Raw genomic sequence first — 20986 nt, 5'->3', positions numbered from 1 at the left:
GAAATAAAAGTGTTGGAGAAGTGCAGGAGGCAGTATGGGGCGACAGTGCAGGTGGCAGCGTGGGGGGCAGTGCAGGGGAGAAAAATTATCACAGGCCCAGCGGCGGCTGCTATGAAATAAAAGTGTTGGAGAAGTGCAGGAGGCAGTATGGGGCGACAGTGCAGGTGGCAGCGTGGGGGGCAGTGCAGGGGAGAAAAATTATCACAGGCCCAGCGGCGGCTGCTATGAAATAAAAGTGTTGGAGAAGTGCAGGAGGCAGTATGGGGCGACAGTGCAGGTGGCAGCGTGGGGGGCAGTGCAGGGGAGAAAAATTATCACAGGCCCAGCGGCGGCTGCTATGAAATAAAAGTGTTGGAGAAGTGCAGGAGGCAGTATGAGGCGACAGTGCCGGTGGCAGCGTGGGGGGCAGTGCAGGGGAGAAAAATTATCACAGGCCCAGCGGCGGCTGCTATGAAATAAAAGTGTTGGAGAAGTGCAGGAGGCAGTATGGGGCGACAGTGCAGGTGGCAGCGTGGGGGGCAGTGCAGGGGAGAAAAATTATCACAGGCCCAGCGGCGGCTGCTATGAAATAAAAGTGTTGGAGAAGTGCAGGAGGCAGTATGGGGCGACAGTGCAGGTGGCAGCGTGGGGGGCAGTGCAGGGGAGAAAAATTATCACAGGCCCAGCGGCGGCTGCTATGAAATAAAAGTGTTGGAGAAGTGCAGGAGGCAGTATGGGGCGACAGTGCAGGTGGCAGCGTGGGGGGCAGTGCAGGGGAGAAAAATTATCACAGGCCCAGCGGCGGCTGCTATGAAATAAAAGTGTTGGAGAAGTGCAGGAGGCAGTATGGGGCGACAGTGCAGGTGGCAGCGTGGGGGGCAGTGCAGGAGAGAAAAATTATCACAGGCCCAGCGGCGGCTGCTATGAAATAAAAGTGTTGGAGAAGTGCAGGAGGCAGTATGGGGCGACAGTGCAGGTGGCAGCGTGGGGGGCAGTGCAGGGGAGAAAAATTATCACAGGCCCAGCGGCGGCTGCTATGAAATAAAAGTGTTGGAGAAGTGCAGGAGGCAGTATGGGGCGACAGTGCAGGTGGCAGCGTGGGGGGCAGTGCAGGGGAGAAAAATAAATAAAATAAAAAAATATTTATTACTTACCTGCCGGCCGCTGCCTGCGCAGTGCTCTTCTACTCCCCTCGCCTCCCGGTAGTCCATGCACAGGCTCCTAGACTACCCTAAGCCAATCCTGACACTGCTCTCATGCTGTATAATACACAGCATGAGAGAAGTGCCTGGAATGGTCTGAGCGGCCTGGTTTGACACTCAGTCAGGCCCTGGGACCCTGTGCCTGTTCTCCTCCCAGCTGTGCAGCGCAGCTCGGTGGAGAGATCAAAGTGTGCATGTCAGTTTGGCTGTCCTAAGACGATCAGCCAAACCGACATGCGCACTCGCAGCAGTGCCCACCACTTCTCCTCCCCGCTACCATCCATTAGGATGGCCCGGCTGCCCCGTTCTAGGCTCAGCTCTGGGAGTTCAAAAGAATCGATAATAAGCTGTTTTTTTTCATTTTATTTTGCAATTTTCACTGCTGAGAGAGCAGAGGGGCGATGCTTCTCCGCCTTAACAGAGGAGCCGACACTGCGCAGGCCTTATATGCCTTGAGGATCACAGATTCACTCTATCACAAGCCATTACACTTTGAGTATCACATAATCCCATATCATAAGCCTCCTGCGGCAGCAGTATCACACGCTGCCTTTAATACAATTCTTCTACTGTGAGTATCTCACGTTCTTCATATCACACGCCTCTTGCACCTTGAGCATCCCTAGTTCTCTGTATTACAAGTCCCGCACATTTCGATTATCCTCCATTCCCCTGTCACAAGCCTGCTGCTCTTTATGTATCCTATGATTACCATGTCGCCATCCTTGTACACTGAGCATCAGGCGTTCCCCATATAATAATAATAATAATAATACCAGCATTTGTAAAGCGCACAGCTACCTCTGGAGAGGTGTCCTGGTGCTGGGGGCCTTCGGGAAGATTAAGCAAGCTATTGCCCAGAGTCACATGGTGCTGGGCTAACCTGCCGCCGGAGCCGGGGATCGAATCATGAACCCTGTGGTCCGGAGTCAGGCACCTTGGCCGCTGCGCCACACCTCTTCCATATCACAATCCTCATACACTATGAGTATCCTGCATTCTCTGTATCAGGAGCAACATGCACTGTGAGTACTGTGCATTCCCTACATCACAAGCCCCCTGCAATGTAAGTATCTCACACTCCTTTGACCTATTCTCTAATTCTTGTATGTCACACATGTGCCATATCACCAGCCTCATACTCTGGGATTTCCCATATTCTCTGTATCACCAACATTGTGCACCGTAAGTATCAAACAGTCCTTACATCACAATTTTGTGTTCTCTGAGTATAACATAATCCCCATATCACAAGCCTCGTGCCTTCTTAAATATAACTGAGTCCCCGCATTACACTGCCCATGCTGTTTGAGGAGGAGCCCTTATCTAGTCGCCTGATCACTCCATCTTGTCACCAAGGACACAAAGCTCCAGTCCTGGGCTTATCTCGGACACGTCAAAGCTTTCCGGTGTCTTCGCTCAATCGAAAGAAACGAGGATATTCAGGACCACAACCCCCAGAGGGCATTGGGTAACTAATAGAAACACAGGACTGGAGCACTGCTTCTTTGGTGACACGAAGAAACTTCTACATTTACCTGTTATCCACATCATAAACCTTCACACTTAAAATATCACACATTTCCCCATGTGACAAACCTGGTACACATTGGGTATCGACACGTCACCAGCCTCAAGCAGTCACGATATGACAACCCTTGTCCATGTTGAGCATCCCCGCAAACACTTTGAGTAATATATTGTCCTTATATGACAACCCTTGTACACACATTGGACAAACATGTGTCTTGAGCCTCATGCACTCTCCTCATATGACACCCCTTGAACTCATTGAGCAGCTCTCCATCACCAGCCACAAGCACCTTGAGTATCTAACAATCCTCATATGACAACCTTTGTACACATTGAGCATCTCCCCCCGTGGCGGCTCCTCTGCTATGGCGGAGGAGCTTTGCCCCATTGCTTTGAGCAATGTAAAGGAAAGGAAACATAAAACTTTTTGTTATTGTCATTTTATGTTTCCTTCCTTTGCGTGCGGGTGGGCCTGCTGCTCTGCTCACGCGGATAAGGGCCGGAAAGGACTGTTTGTTGGCCCTCTCGGCCTGCACAATCCAGTCATGCACACTTTCCCTTTCTCCATGCAGGCTGCATAACAGTCTGGATGGAGAACAAGCCCAGGCTCCCTTCCCTGGTTGAGCGTCCCACCAGGACGCTCAAAACAAATCACAACGCATTGCAGCGTTGTGATTGGTCAGGGGAGCCTGGGTGCCTACCAATCACAACACTGCATTACAGCATTGTAATTGGTTAGGGGAGCCTAACTTCCTGTCCCACGATGAGAGCAAGAGCAAAGAGCAGAGACCGGCGGCAAAGTAAGTGTTGTAATTTCTTTTTACCTCGCACCCACGGACCTGCCCCGCCAATCGCGAGTCATGCCGGCCGTCACTGGTCTCTACGTAACCAGCCTCATGCACCTTCAGTATAACATAAGCCTCATATGACACTCCTGGCACAAATTGGGCACCCCCGTCACCAACCTCATGCACCTTGACAACTATCCACTTATGACAACCTTTGTGCACATTGAGCATCTCTACGCCACCAGCCTCATGCAGCTTGAGTATCGAACGATCCTCATATGACAACCCATGTACACATTGAGCAGCTCTACATCACCAGGCTCTTGCACCTTGAGTATCGAATGATCTTCATATGACAACCCATGTACACATTAAGCAGCTCTAAGTCACCAGCCTCATGCACCATGAGTATCTAACGATCCATATATGACAACACTTGTACACATTGAGCACCCCCGTCACCAGCCTCATGCACCTTGAGTATCTAACGATCCTCATATGACAACCCTTGTACACATTGAGAAGCTCTACGTCACCAGCCTCATGTACCTTGAGTATCGAACGATCCTCATATGACAACCCTTGTACACATTGAGCAGCTGTACATCACCAGCCTCATGCACCTTGAGTATCGAACGATCCTCATATGACAACCCATGTACACATTGAGCAGCTCTACAGCACCAGGCTCTTGCACCTTGAGTATCGAACGATTGTTATAGGACAACCCATGTACACATTGAGCAGCTCTAAGTCACCAGCCTCAGGCACCATGAGTATCTAACGATCCACATATGACAACCCTTGTACACATTGAGCACCCCCGTCACCAGCCTCATGCACCTTGAGTATCTAACGATACTCAAATGACAACCCTTGTACACACTGAGCATTCCCGTCACCAGCCTCATGCACTTTGAGTATTGAACGATCCTCATATGACAACCCTTGTACACATTGAGCACCCCGTCACCACCCTCATGCACCTTGAGTATCTAACGATCCTCATATGACAACCCTTGTACACATTGAGCAGCTCTACGTCACCAGCCTCATGTACCTTGTGTATTGAACGATCCTCATATGACAACACTTGTACACATTGAGCACCCCTGTCACCAGCCTTATGCACCTTGAGTATCTAACGATCCTCATATGACAACCCTTGTACACATTGAGCAGCTCTACGTCACCAGCCTCATGCACCTTGAGTATCTAACGATCCTCTTATGACAACCCTTGAACACATTGAGCAGCTCTACGTCACCAGCCTCATGTACCTTGAGTATCGAACGATCCTCATATGACAACCCTTGTACCTATTGAGCAGCTCTACGTCACCAGCCTCATGCACCTTGAGTATCTAACGATCCTCATACGACAACTCTTGTACACATTGAGCACCCCGTCACCAGCCTCATGCACCTTGAGTATCTAACGATCCTCATACGACAACTCTTGTACACATTGAGCACCCCGTCACCAGCCTCATGCACCTTGAGTATCTAACGATCCTTATATGACAACCCTTGTACACATTGAGCAGCTCTAAGTCACCAGCCTCATGCACCTTGAGTATCTAACGATCCTCATATGACAACCCTTGTACACATTGAGCATACCCATGTCACCAACCTCCAGCACCGTGAATATCACATAGGCCACATATGATATCCCTGCGGTACAAAAGGGGGTGGTGATTGGTTCAGATGCTCCGTCCATCACCACCCCCTTTTGTACATATGATATCCCGGGCACACATAGAGCACCACAGTCACCAGCCTCATGCACCCTGAGTATCTCATAGTCTTCTTGACACTCGTTGTACACATTGGCTATCTCTGTCAACAGTCTTGTGTAGCTTGAGTATCACACAGTCCTCATATGACACACGTTACACACAGTTAGCATCCCCCATCACCTGCCTCATGCATCTTGAGTATCATATAGTCCTCATATGATACGCCCAGCACATATTGAACATCCCCGCGCCACCAGCCTCGCACACTCTGAATATCACTTAATATTTTATGAACCCCCTGTACACATTCAACATCCCCGAGTCACCTGCCTCATGCACCTTGAGTATCACACAGTCCTCATATGATACGCCTGGCACACACTGAACATCTCTGCGTCACCAGTCTCATACACCTTGAGTATCACGCAGTCCGCATATGATACCCCTGGCACACATTGAGCATCCCAGTGTCACCAGCCTTACTCACCTTGACTATCACATAGTCCTCTTATGAAACCCCCTGTGCGCATTGAGCATCCCCACTCAATTAACATATGCACTCTGGGTATCGTGTATAGTGCCCATATTACAACCCTTGTACACGTTGGTCATCCCCGCATCACCATTCTCATGCACCCCCAGGATCTCATAGTCCTCATATGACACCCTTTGTACACATTGAGCATTTCTACGTCACCAACTTCAAGCACTTTGAGTATCACAGTCCTAATATGGCACTGCTTGTGCACATTGAGCATCCCAATGTCACCATCTCATGCACTTTGAGTATCGTATGTAGTGCTCATATGACAACCCTAGTACCCTTTGAACATCCCTCCGTCACCAGCGCCATGCTCAAATGACACGCCTTGTGCACACTGAGTATCCCCATGTATTTGTCCATCCGTGCGTCACTAGCCTCATGCACCTTCTCACAAGGCTTTTAGTTGGATGAAAAAACTGGGGTGTCTCTCAAAGGGGTGTGGCCAATGTAATTAATGGCTTGGCTTAAAACACATAAGTTACAAATCTGTGCTTAGCATAGTGTGCCACCCGAATTGTATTTTGCTGTTTCTATCATTGCATCCAGATATATGATACAAGTAACATCATACCTACAACAAAGTCAGGACTTTTGGCTCAGTCAATGGTTGTTAGTTTTTTTTTTTTAGTTTTTTTTTATTAAGTTTTGTATAGCGCTAGCTAGACGCAAAGGTATCAGAGCGCTTCACATCGAATACAAATAAGCATCAACAAGACAGGTAGGTCAAAGCAGGGTAGGAAGAACATGGGGAAGTAAAAGTCTATACAATATCAACATGAGTACAAGTACATTAGTTAGTTGCAGAAGATAAATAAGCAGCAACTATGGCTTATATATAATATTGAAAAAGCCTCCACTTAAAGCCCTGGTGACACCAGGACAATATTACTGCTCCTGAGTTTCAAAAAAAGAAGGGAAACCCAAAGAGAAAATGACTCTCTTTAAAGGATTTCCTTTTCCCTACAAGGCTCGCCTGTCATGACGTCAAGGCGTAACTACCTCACTAGTGAGAAGTGAGCACGCCCACATGGATGTGCCTGTTGTCACTGCAGTCTAGAAAAAAAATGGACCGCCTGTGCCAGGGCACAAAACAGAGCTTGATAGAGACCCGTTTCGAGGCCCCCTTTAAAAAAGTGCCAGTGCTCAGCACCGGTGAGACCTGGCCCGCTTAAAGCCCTGCCTTCTCATATAACTACCCTTAAGCACAGCAACACAAAAAGATGATGGACAGAATTCTGAACGTTCTCAAACATTCACCACAGTCACAGATGCTAACCATGACATTCCAGTTTGGTCCCAACCCTATGCCAATCAGTCTTGACCCTGCTCCCCATAGGAACAGTCCAGCCTGATCTGCTAGACAAGGTACTCCCTGGTAGAGGAAACTAGTATCCTGACACCGGTTTGGGGCATCAACCCTCATCAGCCAGGCTAGCTTGAATCCAGTGGCGCAGTGAGCATGGGACCCGCGTCTGGGCATACGCTTCCCACTTATGGCGACTATAGCAACACAAAAAGAGGGAGGATCTGGGCTGGCAGTTCGGACTTGCATATGGCCGGGTTCAAGTTGGGGTGGCATAGGGCCATATGTATCAAGGAACCAATTTGCGATTCTGTAATAGCGATTTTTAAGAAATCGCTATTTCAGAATCGCAAAATGGTATGTATCAAGAAAAACGCAATTTTGTAGCAATTTCTTGATATTCCTTAATTGCGAATTCGCAAATTGCGAATTCGCAATTAAGGAATACTTTACCATTCATTTCTATGGGCCAGGAGGCCCATAGGAAGGAATGGGAATTTTTTCTCAATTTGCCATTCGCAATTTGCTAATCGCAAATTGAGAATAATTTCAAGGGTGCAGGGGTGTCCAAAGGACACCCTGTTGCACCCCTGAAATAAGCATGGGTGCACATGTGGTGCACATACATGCCCTAAGGATGTATGTGCGTCACATGGCACTTTGAAAAATGCTGAAATGTGCATTTTTCAAGGAAATTGCAACTTACCACCAACTAGAAGTTGGTGGTAATTTGCGATTCCTTAAGGGCATTTTGGATTTTTTTTTTTCTTAATACATTGCATTTAAGGAATCGCCAAATTTGCGATTCCTTAAATGCAATCGCAAAATAAGGAATGGCAAATTTTGTGATTCCTTATTTTGCACCCAAATTCTTTCATACATACCATTTTGCGAAAATGAGTTCGCAAACGCCGAAATTCTGCAAATTTCGGCGTTTGCGAACCCATTTGGCCTTGATACATATGGCCCACATGCATCAACAATGCCATTTGCGATTCCTTATTAGCGAAAAATAAGGATTCACTAATAAGGAATTGCAAAAGGCTATGCATGAAGAAATTGCTAAATAAATAGCGATTTCTTAAAATTCCTTAATTGCGATTCTCTAATTGAGAATCGCAATTCAGGAATACCTCCCCATTCATTCCTATGGGTCTAGAGGCCCATAGGAATGAATGGGAAGACATTCTCAATTTGCGATTCTCAATTAGAGAATCGCAAATTGAGAATGCAATTTCAAGGGTGCGAGGGTGTCAAAAGGACACCCTGTTGCACCCCTGAAATCTGCCTATAAGTACATCTTGCACACACACATACCCCAAGGGCATGTGTGTGTGTAAAATGGAACTTTGAAAAATGCACTTTAGTGCATTTTTCTATGTTTTCGCAAAATACCATGAAGGTCAACTTCATGGTAATTTGCTCCCCTAATTAGCGAAATCGCAAATTTTTTACGTTTTGGCATTGCATTTAAGGAATCTCAATTTGAGATTCCTTAAATGGAATTGCAATTTAAGGAATCGCAATTTTGCGATTTCTTAAATTGCGAAAAGTACAAAAATGAGGATGCATCCCAAAAGTTCAAATTGCATTCGCAAACGGCGGATTTTTGCAATTCGCACCATTTGTGAATGCAATTTTCAATGATGCATGTGCCCCCAAGTAATTTAACAAAGAACTGTGATTGGGGTGAATATTTGTCAATGGTCTGCATTCTGTGCATAATATTTTTGTGTTGCTATAGACGCCCCTGTGAACATTCAGCAAACTCCAGTCAGTAGCCTCGTGCACCTTGGGTATCACACAGTCCTCAAATGACGCCCGTGGCACACGGTGAGCATCCCCGCGTCAGCAGCCTCGTGTACCTTGAATATCACAACACCCTCGCATCCCACACTGCTCTGCGTTCCTTTCGTTGGCACCATGAGGCTGTACGTGCAAACCGCACTCGTGTGGGGCTGGGTTTTCCAGGCAGATGCTGCTGTCACTGCAAATCTTGCCTGTTTATGTTGTGCTCCGTGACTGCTCCAGTTAGCTTTGGTTACTGTTCTGTGACGGCAGCTGCATTTCCAAGCATTTCTCTGCAGCCCTCTCTCAGCTCCGCACTGTCTGTCTTGGAGGGGGTGCTCTGCCCCCTCCCCACTCCGGTGTTCTCGGATTATCGAGGAGGGAGTGCTGGGGGTGGGGGCGCCCCCACCCGTGTTCACCGGTGCATTCCGCTATGATGACTCAATGTCATTGGCTCTTCAATGCTTCCACCTAGCGTCCCTCAGGCGCCATTACACCCTTAAGCCATGTCAACACAGACAGAGCTGTGCCGTTCCATCTCAGAGAATGAGGCCCAGGGAGTGCAGGAGACCAGCGAACTCTCGGGGAGGGGCTGTCCTCGGGGCGGGGCATGATGTAAGCGTGGGAAGCAGTGAGGGGGGAGGGCAAACTCTACGCTCACTGACTAGTTGCAGGTACCTATTTTAGTAATACGATGTATATTGTGAAATGCTTATTTTGGATAATTGCATAGCAGGGACGATACGACAGTGCTCTGAAGCGTCTCATGGCTGTTTTATCTATAAAGTGATCACAGTGCCTGGTCCATGAAAGATCTCTATCCCACTAACACAGCGAGGACTGCGATGAATCACCCCCCCCCCCCCCTTCCACTGTGCCCCACTCCAAGGCTGGGTGGACACTTCCCTGCATCCCCCAGCTGCCTCAAGGAACGCACTGGCACTGAACCGCGCTCCTGTGTTGTCCCATTGACTATATTACAAGCTGCCCACCTTCCCTATCTCCCCCAGGGACTGCCTCAATGCTCACCCGCCTTCTTAGCTACGTCAAAGACAGCGCCGAAACGTATCCACCAACCTGCTCTCGTAAAGACTTCACTGAAACCCCCTCCCCTCCCTGCGGCGCCCCCACACACTTCACAAAAACTCACCCGCATCCAAAACCTAAACAAAGCGATGGACTGAGAGTCACTCACTCGTGGCACTCCAGGACAACAGTAAACGTGCGTCATTCCTGCAAGCAATTCAAAACTACACAAAGCTTCAGACATCTTCCCAAGCTACACGACGGATTGCATCAAAGCTCTCACTGTCCCTCACTCCAGTGAAACTCGCCCGCCTCAGTCAGCTGCCACCAGGACTGGACCAATACATGGACATGCTCGCATCTACGTCAGAGACTGCATCCCAACTCATCCGTCTTCCACAGCTGCCACGAGGACTGCATTGGATTCCACCACATTTCACCCCTGCTAAGAAACTGCCCAAAACATTCCTTCCCTTTTCCAGCTCCTTCAAGGACTTTCCTGAAAGGCACCCACCTTCTAAATTAGCCAGGAACTGCTCTGAAACTCACCAACCCTCCCAGGTCACACCGAGGACTGGATTAAAACATACCAGTTTATCGCGACAAAGTCATAAGAATTGCATCAAAATTCACCCATCCTCTATTTAACTCAAACTCACCTCAAACACATCTACTTTCCCCGACTACCCCAAGGGCTCTACATATCATCCCCAGTTACCCTACGGGCCGCACCCAAACTCACCCCCTGTCAGAACTGCCCAGTGGCATTGACACAATTCATCCACCTTTCAGAGCACACCAAAGAATTGATACTCACCCAAACAGAAAACCTAATTCAAGGACTATTTGCGTCCTCACATCCAAGAATGGTGCATCCAAAGAATACACCATGTACCATTTTTTCTCATTGTCCCTTAGGACGAAACTAAAGCTCACCCGCCTGTGCCAGCGATTCTATGACACGCACCTTCGTCACACTTACCATCATCGGCTATTGCGCTGTCCACAACTCTCCAAAGACTTCACTGAAGTCTCCCCAAGGGCTAATCTGGAACTCACCCGCTGTCATGTGCAGGGCATCCCTCCTGCTGTGAGATGAGGTCAGTCCCTGCCTCAGCAGGGGGAGAGAAAGGCAGGGCCACTGGAATTATACGGTAGAGGAGTACCAAATTATGCCACAAAGTTGAATAAATTATGCATCAAGAAAAGGCAAATTAATAATTATGCAATCAGTGTACCAAATCCATAATCATGCAGTCAGTGTACAGAGCATGAGGACCAGGTGTTTAATAGCAAGATGTTAACAATGGCCGCTCGAATAGAAACGTACGTTTCCATGATTCAAATATGGGGGTACACTTCAAGGGTGTCAGTAACTGTAGTGGGAATGATTGATGTGGGTGCATGCTCTTGGAAGGCAGTGATTGCAGTGTTTGAAGGGCCCTAGTGATGGGTATTAGAGTGGCTGTAGGTCCTTGAGTTCAGATGTTGGAGTGGGTGTAGGGTCGTGGGTGTCAGTTGCAACAGTGGGTACACTTCAGGGGTGTCAGTAATTGCAGTGGGAGTGATTGATGTGGGTGCATGGTCTCAGAGGGCAGTGATTGCAGTGGTTGAAGGGCCCTAGTGATGGGTATTAGAGTGGCTGTAGGTCTTTGAGTGGCAGATGTTGGGGTGGGTGCAGGGTCGTGGGTGTCAGTTGCTGCAGCGGGTATGCTTCAGGGGTGTCAGTAACTGCAGTGGCAGTTATTCATGGTTATGAAAGGCAGTGATTGGCGTGTTTGAAGGGCCCTAGTGATGGGTATTAGAGTGGCTGTAAGTCTTTGAGTGGCAGATGTTGGAGTGGGTGCAGGGTCGTGGGTGTCAGTTGCTGCACAGGGGACACTTCATGGGTGTCAGTAATTGCAGTGGGAGTTATTGATGTGGGTGCATGGTCTCGGAGGGCAGTGTTTGCAGTGCTTGCCGGGCTCCATTGGTAGATATTGTAGCGTGTAGGGCCTTGGATGCAGTGATTGATGTATGTCTCTAGATGGTGCGTTTTTCAGAGACACTCAGTGGTTCTGCGTGTAAGGCTGCTGGTGGCCTCAGTATGGGGTGGAGGCAGGTGAGGGTTTCCCTGTGCTGTCCCCATTGCCTGCTCCCCGTGGGAACTTCAGTACGAACAGCTCATTAGAATCTGCCTGTGAATCTGGGTCACTTGAGCTCTCCCCTTAACGCGGGGGCTGTCTCAACACATGCTCCCCGCTCTCTCTCTCTGTGCCTTCATGCTCAGACTCCTCTCCGCGGCTTAGCCTCGCTTTACCCAGGGCTATCCGCCGGTGCACGCCAGGGTTTCTGTATCACTCCGCCCTGCATACCACAGACGGTGCTCGGCTCCCCACAGTTCACACCTGTTCCTTGGCTTCCTTTATCCCTCCATCCTTTAAGCACTTTATCCCTAAGCCCTTTATGTCTTCGTACCTAGCATTTCTTCATCCTGTCATTACCTCAGTCTTCATTTATCCCTCCTCCTTTTCATCACCTCAGTCTTTCTTCACCCTATACCGTACAATCGCCTCAGTCTGTCTTTATCCATCCAGCCTTTCTTCACCTCAGTCTTTCTTATCCCTCCACCCTTTCATTGTCGTAGTCTTTCTTATCCCTCCACCCTTTCATTGTCGTAGTCTTTCTTATCCCACCACCCTTTCTTCACCTCAGTCTTTATTTATTCCCCCACCTTTTCATCGCCTGTCTTTCTTATCTCTCCATCCTTTCTTCACCTCAGTGTTTCTTTATCCCTCCCTCTGCCTTTTCATCACATGAGTCTTCCTTTATCCCTCCACCCTTTCACCGCCACAGTCTCTCATATCCCTCCACCCTTTCATCAACTGTCTATCTTTATCCCTCCACCTTTTCATCACCCCAGTCTTTCTTTATGCCTCCACCCTTTTGTCGCCACAGACGTTCTTTTCCCTCCACCCTTTCATCATCTTAGTCTTTCTTATCCCTCCACCCTTTCATCATCTTAGTCTTTCTTCATCCCTCCACCCTTTAATCATCTGTCTTTCTTTATCACTCCACCTTTTCATCATCTGTCTTTCTTTATCCCTCCACCTTTTCATCCCCTCATTCTTTCTTCATCCCTCCACCCTTTAATCATCTGTCTTTCTTTACCCCTCCACCTTTTATGCCAGTGTACCTCAGTCTTTCTTTATCCCTCGACTCTTCATGCCTCTGAATTCAAGTCGTTAGTTATCTGACCACAGTTTATGTCTCTGTTCCTCAGCCTTTCTTTATATCTTGACCCCATATGCCTCGGTGTCTAAGATTTGCTTTATTCCAAATCTAGTATCTATTAATCATTCTCTATTACGTCTCCACCTTTAAAGCCTCTGTGCCTAAGTCTTTATCGCTCCACTCTTTATGCTTGTGTACTTAAGTATTTGTATTTCCCTTCACCAATTATGTCTCTGTGCCTCAGTTTTCCTTTTTCCCTCCACCCATTATGCCTCTGTATCTTACCTTTACTTACCCCTTCTCTCTCTATGCCTCTTTACATTTTCCTTGTCTCCCTCTATCCTTTCTGGCTGTGCGTTGTTTGTCTCGTCTGCTACTGGAAATCCCCCCCCTTCTCGCTCTGTAACCACCCCATACCTCTACTCACCTTCTAGTGTATTTTCCAGATGCTAAAGTTGTAGCAACAATCAGCTAGCAGCATCAAGGAGGGTGGAGGGCTCGTGTGTTTACTACTTACAAAAATGTGTGTACTTAGTATGAGACGGCAAGCTTAACCTACCAAGGGCTCTCTGGAGCACATTAGTCGAGCGGTAAAGGCCTGTCTCACAGAAGGTCTTATGAGGATAAGTTGGGGTGCAGTATAATTACAAATAAATAACAGACTTTAAGATGTTAGGGAACCGGTTCTCAATCTGCAGTCGCAGTTTGCTCCCTACCACCCACCCTCTCATAGGACAGAATAAGTTTAGCTAAGCTTCAGCACCATGGATAGCTCCCTTGCTTTCCTACGTTTCTTAAGCATTTTTAACAGGAGAACCAACTGAGTAGACTTTTAGTCTTGGTTGGGGGGCGTTGTAAGGGGGTGGCGAGAGGGGCGTGGGCGGGAGGGGGCAGGCTTTATAGTACAGGCTTTATAGTGCAACACTGGCACAGCCCCTCCTGGGGTAGTGGACTTATTTTAGTTGTGTTTTGAGAAACAGTGAAAAGCCCCAGTAGTTAAGTTGCAACCCCTTTTTCAACATTTTCTGTCCAGTATAGTTTAAGTTCGCGCCTTGCCCGAGTCCCTCAGGCTGCTCTGGGTCACTGCTAGATTATGAGAGGGCACCCCTAGACTAAAATAGGACCCGAGGGTCACTGAAGCTGATCTAGTTATGGCCGGGACTAACTCAAGCGGGCCTGTCTCCTGATACCAGTTGGTCATGGCAGCGCTCATCTAGCGTTTCTAGTTATTAGGGTTTCCTAATACCCAGAGATTAGGGTTCAGGGCCTCTAGCCAACTGTAAAATATAATATTGTTCGCCTGGAACATTGGGGTGAATACAATACTTTGCCGCTGGGTTACCAGATAATGTGGGGTACCTCTTAGTTGGGGTACGGGCATAGAGTGTTGCTCAGGACATACTCCCTACTTAGACCTGGATTATAAAATTTACGGTCAAGGGGTAATGGTAAAATTTCATGAAATTTTACAGTTACCAGGTGGTACTTTTTCACCAGTATCATGTCATTATGAGAAATAGAATGGTGAATTACCATAAAATGGTGAATCACCACATTTTCTAGTTACAAAGCCTTTTTGCATTTCTTGGGCTTTACCACATTCATTTGTCAAATCAGCTTGAAAAATTGAGCCAGGTTTACCCACACCTGGAAATATGGGTGTGGGGAAAGCTAATAACCCGGAATCAGGCAGAGTGGAGTTTCATGAGGTAATTCCGCTCTGCCTGACTCATTGTTAGTCCCACAGGCTCGCGAGGGAGTTAATCCCAAGATAAAAACTATGATGGGCAGTGGCCAGGGAGTTCTGAGACAAGGGGTGGGCGTAACTTGCTTAATTTGCTATAGTGTTCATGCACAATTACAGCAGACAGATGTCTTCCAGCTTTGAGACAGACTTGAGGAAGTGAAAAAAGTGCAGTTACAGCATCTAAAAAGTTGCAGCACATGGTCACATCAATCATCTGTTGGAGTGTGAATAAATATAATTGTCCTGGTAAATATTTTTAAAGATAACAAAGATCCTAAATACACAAAGTTGCAAAATAATCTGTCAAACTTGACATGTGGACTAAAATTCCAACATAAAATGTTGTGTGTTCATCTGCAATCACTGCAGAAGCATTCTACAAACTTCTGGTGGTCTGCCAACCAAGACAAATAGCAGGTGTGTGGGCTGTCTCCTAGGCAGGCCCAGATGAGTTTATGGTATGGGCTTCTCCTCCTCGGCGGTTATAAGTTAAATGACAGGGGTGTTTGCTGCAGAGTCTAGGTTTAGGAAGAGGTTGAAAAATGTCATGTCGAAAAGGTTGGCCTTTAATTGCGTATAAAACAAATCTCGAACAGCCTCCACTCGAGCAGAAATAACAACGAGGTGTCTACAACGATGTGAACTTTTCCTCCTGCAATTCTTGTGAATACTATGTCTACTATCCGTGGGTCAAAGAGTTCTCTGCATGAGGATTTTGGCATGAAAATAGAGTCAAAGCCATAGTAAAAAAGAAGAAAGTTGAATGAACCGCAACACCTCAACATGAATGTAAAGCTATTGTGGATACAAAGGAATCTCCCGCTTATATTCCGCATGTATGTATTTTATTAAAAAAACAGAAGAGCTAACTTGATGAAGTCCAAAAATAAAGAAAATCCCCACTGTAAGAAATGCAACCCTGAATATGTAAAGTGAATGCAGGTGACCAAGAGTAACAAGAAGCGGGACATTTGAGAAGTAAACTTTCAGGGAAAACTAAAGTGTAAACTTATGAATGGGGCTACACATGAGTTCCTGTCCAACCAGCGAGGTGCGGGTTTGGATTAATGAAGTGCGAGCCCTCAGTGACTGGAGCATTGAGGCCGATGGCTGACCAGGGTGGCTGGCATCTGATGCCCAAGTTCTGTGGGCATGAGGCTGGTATCTGTGTAGTAGGAAGGCCCTGCTGAGATCTAAGCACCATTGCACTTTGTATGAGAGCCCTCAATGACCAGAGCGTGTGCGCCAAGAGTGGTCTTGGAGTGTTCTACTCAGGATTTTCACCTCTTTTCTTAATTTATGCTTCCTGTACTTTATTCTCTGATGGTTTCAACCAGGATCCCAGGCTGTCCATTCCGACTCTCTTGACTAGGTGCAGCAGGACTCCCTTCATTAGGGAGTCAGGTAGCACATCTCTCATTGTAAGCACCTTTCAAGCCTTATTACACCGCTGCACTGGCTGACAAAGAGCACTGACCTCTTCTTATCCAGTCTAATGCAGTCATTCTCCCAGGATAAAGCCATGTCAGCTACTCTGGCTGCAAGCCTAAATATAAACACATTGTTTGGGAAGAAAGAGGCTCATTCGAAGTGTCCAATCGAGGTGTTATATTTTCTTGTATAGTGTTAGAGAAAGTCACTCAGGAGGGTAAAGAAAAAAAGCTTGTTTTGTCTTCTTGCTGCTTTATTTGGGATTGAACCACCTCAAAGTCACAGGGAGACTCTAACCCAGCAGAGCAGAGTAGGCCTGGTTGGAGTTCATGGAGTTTGTGTAGCGTAACTCCGTGATGGGACCCAAAAACTCCACCGTGCAACGCGTAGTCCGCAAGTGGCGGAGTGAGTTAAGTTACACCATTCATGCTGATTTTTAGCGCTGGGTGTTTGTCCCATGCTGGAAAACCAGCGCGAATGCCGCAGGGCGCAGCGCAAGGGGGTGCTGCTTCTTTCTGTTGCTCGAGTAGATGTTCTACTCAAGTGGCAGCTTCATCAACGCAAACGGATGGTTTCTCAGTGTGAGCCGTTACAACCATCTATTGAGAATTCTTGCTGGGAGGTGGTCGAGTGTTGGATTTTCCTCGCTTGTGCTCGCTAACTTAACGATAGCAAGTGAGGAAAAAACTCAGCTGTGCATTTTTGGAACTCTGCTTTGTGGAGAGTAGAAAACTCTACAAACTTTGCAAACAGAGCAGAGTACACTGCCCAGGCCTAGTGCAGAGGTATCCAACATAGGTCCAGGGGATTTAATCCATTCCAGATATTCAAGAGTTTCATATAAAATACGTTTTCATACAGTAAATCTAAATGGAACAAGTTTGCATAGAGGTTTCCAGAAAATCTGCCATGGATCTGTACATTTTGGACATGGCTCGGGCATCCCTTTGTCAGCACAACCCACTGGTTTCCAAGTTTGGCTACCCCAACAAAAAGTGGCAGGAAGAGGTGACTTCCCGACAACTGTAAGAATCGATCCTCCTCATTCTTTTTATGTGGCTTTTTGCATCTTTCCTCGCACCATGGTGCCAGTTCTGGATTTGTGATTTCTGCATACCATTAACTTTCAAATAAATTCCAGAACTCAGGTCTGGAGGCACATGAGCTGAGAAGCACATCATCTCAGATGTACACACGACTCCTCGGCTAGCAGACTGAAGCTGGTGGCTCTGGGTGTCTCCCATGGGGGACAGATCCATTACAGATTTTCAGGATAACCAATATGTAAACCACAACCATTTTAATTCTGTATTTCAGATGAATCTCCTGAAAACCTGGCACAACCAACTGTTCCCACCTATAAATGAAGCCACGTCACATTCTACAACACAACTTGCTTAAGTCATTGGGAGAGAATAATGGCAGACATTTATGTAGGTGAACGTGAATTGGGCTAGACCATAACTGGCCAAGGGGGAGCATCTCTGAGTGGGTCCAGGATTCATTCTACAGCCCAATAATAAATAAAATAAAGGGGGGGGCTTAAAGGGGGAGCATTGTCTCCTCAAAGTGTTACCAACCCAGTCTCGAGAGCTGGGGATGCACTTACCACTGTCAAGAGGGCCCTTTAGAAAGGTCCTACCTGGGAGCTAATGATTGCTACCGTTCTGGTAGACTCTCAGGTCGACTGAGGAGGACAAGAAGTGGCGGCCCGTCTGTTTCCCGCGTGTGTTGTGCGCCACTCTCCATTAACCCCTCTTCTGGGAGTTTCTACCCTTTAGGTACGCACTCTGAATAAGCCTTACTGCTATACTGTCCTTGATACGGTTACATTGGCTGTCCAAGTCGGTTTTAGGATATAGGCTTCTCAGAGACTGGAGGAAGGGGGCTTGAGGCATCGCCTGTGGGCTCTTCCCTCCCCCTCTTCAGTGTTCCTCTGGCACTCTTACTCACACACACGTGTGCACACACAGGCACTCTCCAGAACAGCCCCAGCGCTTTTCACAGGCCTCCTTTCAGTCGCCGTGCCCCATTTTAGGCAGGTTAGATTAGAAATCTGTCAGTTTGGCCACTCAGAGACACATCACACTTGTGCCACTGATATCTCTCTTTCTCTCTGTATGTCTGTCTGTCAATTCCACTACCCTGGCTGCCTCGTCTCTTTCACTGCCGTCGTCATTTTTCCACACAAGACCAGTGTTTTGCCTCTTTTCTTCTGTCTCCTAGCCTGTCTCTCTTCCGCTCTCTTTTCCTGCTGTTTTCTGTCTCTCTAGCCTGCCTCTCTTCTGTGACTCTCTTTCGCTGCCGTTTCCTGCTGTTTCCTGTCTCTCTAGCCTGCCTCTCTTCTGTGACTCTCTTTCGCTGCCGTTTCCTGCTGTTTCCTGTCTCTCTAGCCTGCCTCTCTTCTGTGACTCTCTTTCGCTGCCGTTTCCTGCTGTTTCCTGTCTCTCTAGCCTGCCTCTCTTCTGTGACTCTCTTTCGCTGCCGTTTCCTGCTGTTTCCTGTCTCTCTAGCCTGCCTCTCTTCTGTGCCTCTCTTTCGCTGTCATTTCCTGCTGTTTCCTGTCTCTCTACCCTGCCTCTCTCCTGTGCCTCTCTTTCGCTGTCATTTCCTGCTGTTTCCTGTCTCTCTACCCTGCCTCTCTTCTGTGCCTCTCTTTCGCTGTCATTTCCTGCTGTTTCCTGTCTCTCTAGCCTGCCTCTCTTCTGTGCCTCTCTTTCGCTGTCATTTCCTGCTGTTTCCTGTCTCTCTAGCCTGCCTCTCTTCTGTGACTCTCTTTCGCTTCCTGCTGTTTTCTGTCTCTTCTAGCCTGCCTCTCTTCTGTGCCTCTCTTTCGCTGTCATTTCCTGCTGTTTCCTGTCTCTCTAGCCTGCCTCTCTTCTGTGACTCTCTTTCGCTTCCTGCTGTTTCCTGTCTCTCTACCCTGCCTCTCTCCTGTGCCTCTCTTTCGCTGTCATTTCCTGCTGTTTCCTGTCTCTCTACCCTGCCTCTCTTCTGTGCCTCTCTTTCGCTGTCATTTCCTGCTGTTTTCTGTCTCTTCTAGCCTGCCTCTCTTCTGTGCCTCTCTTTCGCTGTCATTTCCTGCTGTTTTCTGTCTCTTCTAGCCTGCCTCTCTTCTGTGACTCTCTTTCGCTGCTGTTTTCTGTCCCACCCTTGCCTGTTTCCCTTCCTCCTCAGATCCGCTCGCATTTCCCTGTTTCTCCATCCCTGCTTCGGCGTCCGCGTCTCTGTTCCTCCGTCTCTGGTTCGTTTTTTACTCCCCTGGTTCGGTGTCGTTACCCATTTAAGTGTCTCCTTCTCCACCCCTGACCTCTCGCCTTCCTTCCCGACGCTCCCTTCCCGTCGCTCCATATTATCCTTGGTGCTCTCTCCTTCGCCGTCTCTCCCTCCCTCCCGCCTTCCCTCTCTACCTCCCTGCGCCTCTCCTTCCACCGTCTCCTCCCTCTTCTCCCTCCCGTCTCTCCTCCCCCTGTTGTTTCGCCAGCCGCCTGCAGCCCACCTTCCGTCCCCTGCTCGCCTCATCCCTCCGGACGGGCTGCGTGGATCTCACCGGAGCTGGTCCCGTCGCTGGCACGGTCTGGGGGAGACCTCGGTCGGGTGGCCATAGACACCCTCCCGCTTTGTGCGTGTATTTTTTTTCTTCCTGGGAGTGGCGGAAGGTCGGCGGGGAGCAGAGCCCTGGGACCCCGGATCGGAGGCAGGGGAGCCTCGGACCTTCACAAGTCGCGCGGAGAAGGGAGCCTCGAACGTGGAGCCTCGGACCTGCCCGGGGACCGTCCCGGGGTGAGCCTGGGGGGCTGCAAGGAGGGCGGGCTCCGCGGGCTGCAGCACTGCAGGTGCATTTCTGGGAGGATGCGAAATATCTCGGATCTGGGCAGCGGGGGAGAATGACATGAAGGTAAGAAGCCCCCTTCTAACGACCGGCTTGAAAATAGGGGGTTGGGGACAGCCACTGCACCCAGAATGGGGTGTTTTTGCGGGTGGGGGCGGCGTGGCAAAGACTAACTGTACCCCTCCAGTTTTCACCAAGGTCCAGCCTCCCGTTTGAGACTGGAGGCTCCGAGCCAAGCGACGAATCTTGAGAGACTTTAAGAGCCTTATGAAGAAATTCCAGGGTCCGACCACAGCCGGGCCAGGTCTGGTGTCAGCGCACAGCCTATTACACTAATGCAGCTCGCCATCCAGGGGGTTGTGTGCACAGCTCTTTACACAGGCGGATGTGGCACAGCCTATTACACTAATGCAGCTCGCCATCCAGGGGGTTGTGTGCACAGCTCTTTACACAGGCGGATGTGTCAGTTCACAGCCTATTACAGTAATACAGCTCACTATGCAGGAGGTTGTGTGCGCAGCAGGCAGGTGTGTCGATGCACAGCCTATTACACCAATACAGCTCACAATCCATGGGGGTTGTGTGCATAGCTCGTTACACAGACTGGTGTGTCAGTGCACAGCCTATTACAAAAATACAGCTCACAATCCATGGGGGTTGTGTGCACAGCTCGTTACACGGGCTGGTGTGTCAGTGCACAACCTTTAACACTAATACAGCTCAGCATCCAGGGGCCTGCATACACACTATGTTACACAGCCAGGTGTGTCGGTGCACGTATCGTTGCACTTATACAACTCATCTTCCAGGGGTTTGTGTGCACAGCTAGTTACACAGTCAAGTGGGTCAGTGCTCAGCC

General features: G+C 48.4%; 1 protein-coding gene across 2 annotated transcripts in view; it reads left to right on the top strand.

Annotated features, from left to right (window-relative positions):
• LINGO1 (leucine rich repeat and Ig domain containing 1) overlaps window positions 1-20986 on the top strand; it is a 981448-nt gene that overhangs the window by 677942 nt on the left and 282520 nt on the right. Inside the window, exon 1 of one of the 2 annotated variants that reach the window (XM_078685082.1) lies at window positions 19701-20193. The exons of the other annotated variant lie outside the window; for it this stretch is intronic. Within the exon in view, the coding sequence (XP_078541208.1) occupies window positions 20188-20193 (6 nt within the window). The 5' untranslated portion in view covers window positions 19701-20187. Of the gene's footprint in view, window positions 1-19700; window positions 20194-20986 lie in introns of those variants that run through there. 2 annotated transcript variants of the gene reach the window in all.

This window comes from Lissotriton helveticus, chromosome 3_2, assembly GCF_964261635.1.
Source record: "Lissotriton helveticus chromosome 3_2, aLisHel1.1, whole genome shotgun sequence".
In the NCBI taxonomy this organism is placed as follows: domain Eukaryota; kingdom Metazoa; phylum Chordata; class Amphibia; order Caudata; family Salamandridae; genus Lissotriton; species Lissotriton helveticus.
Note: the sequence above shows the minus strand (reverse complement) of the source record. Positions and strands in the feature narration are given on the sequence as shown.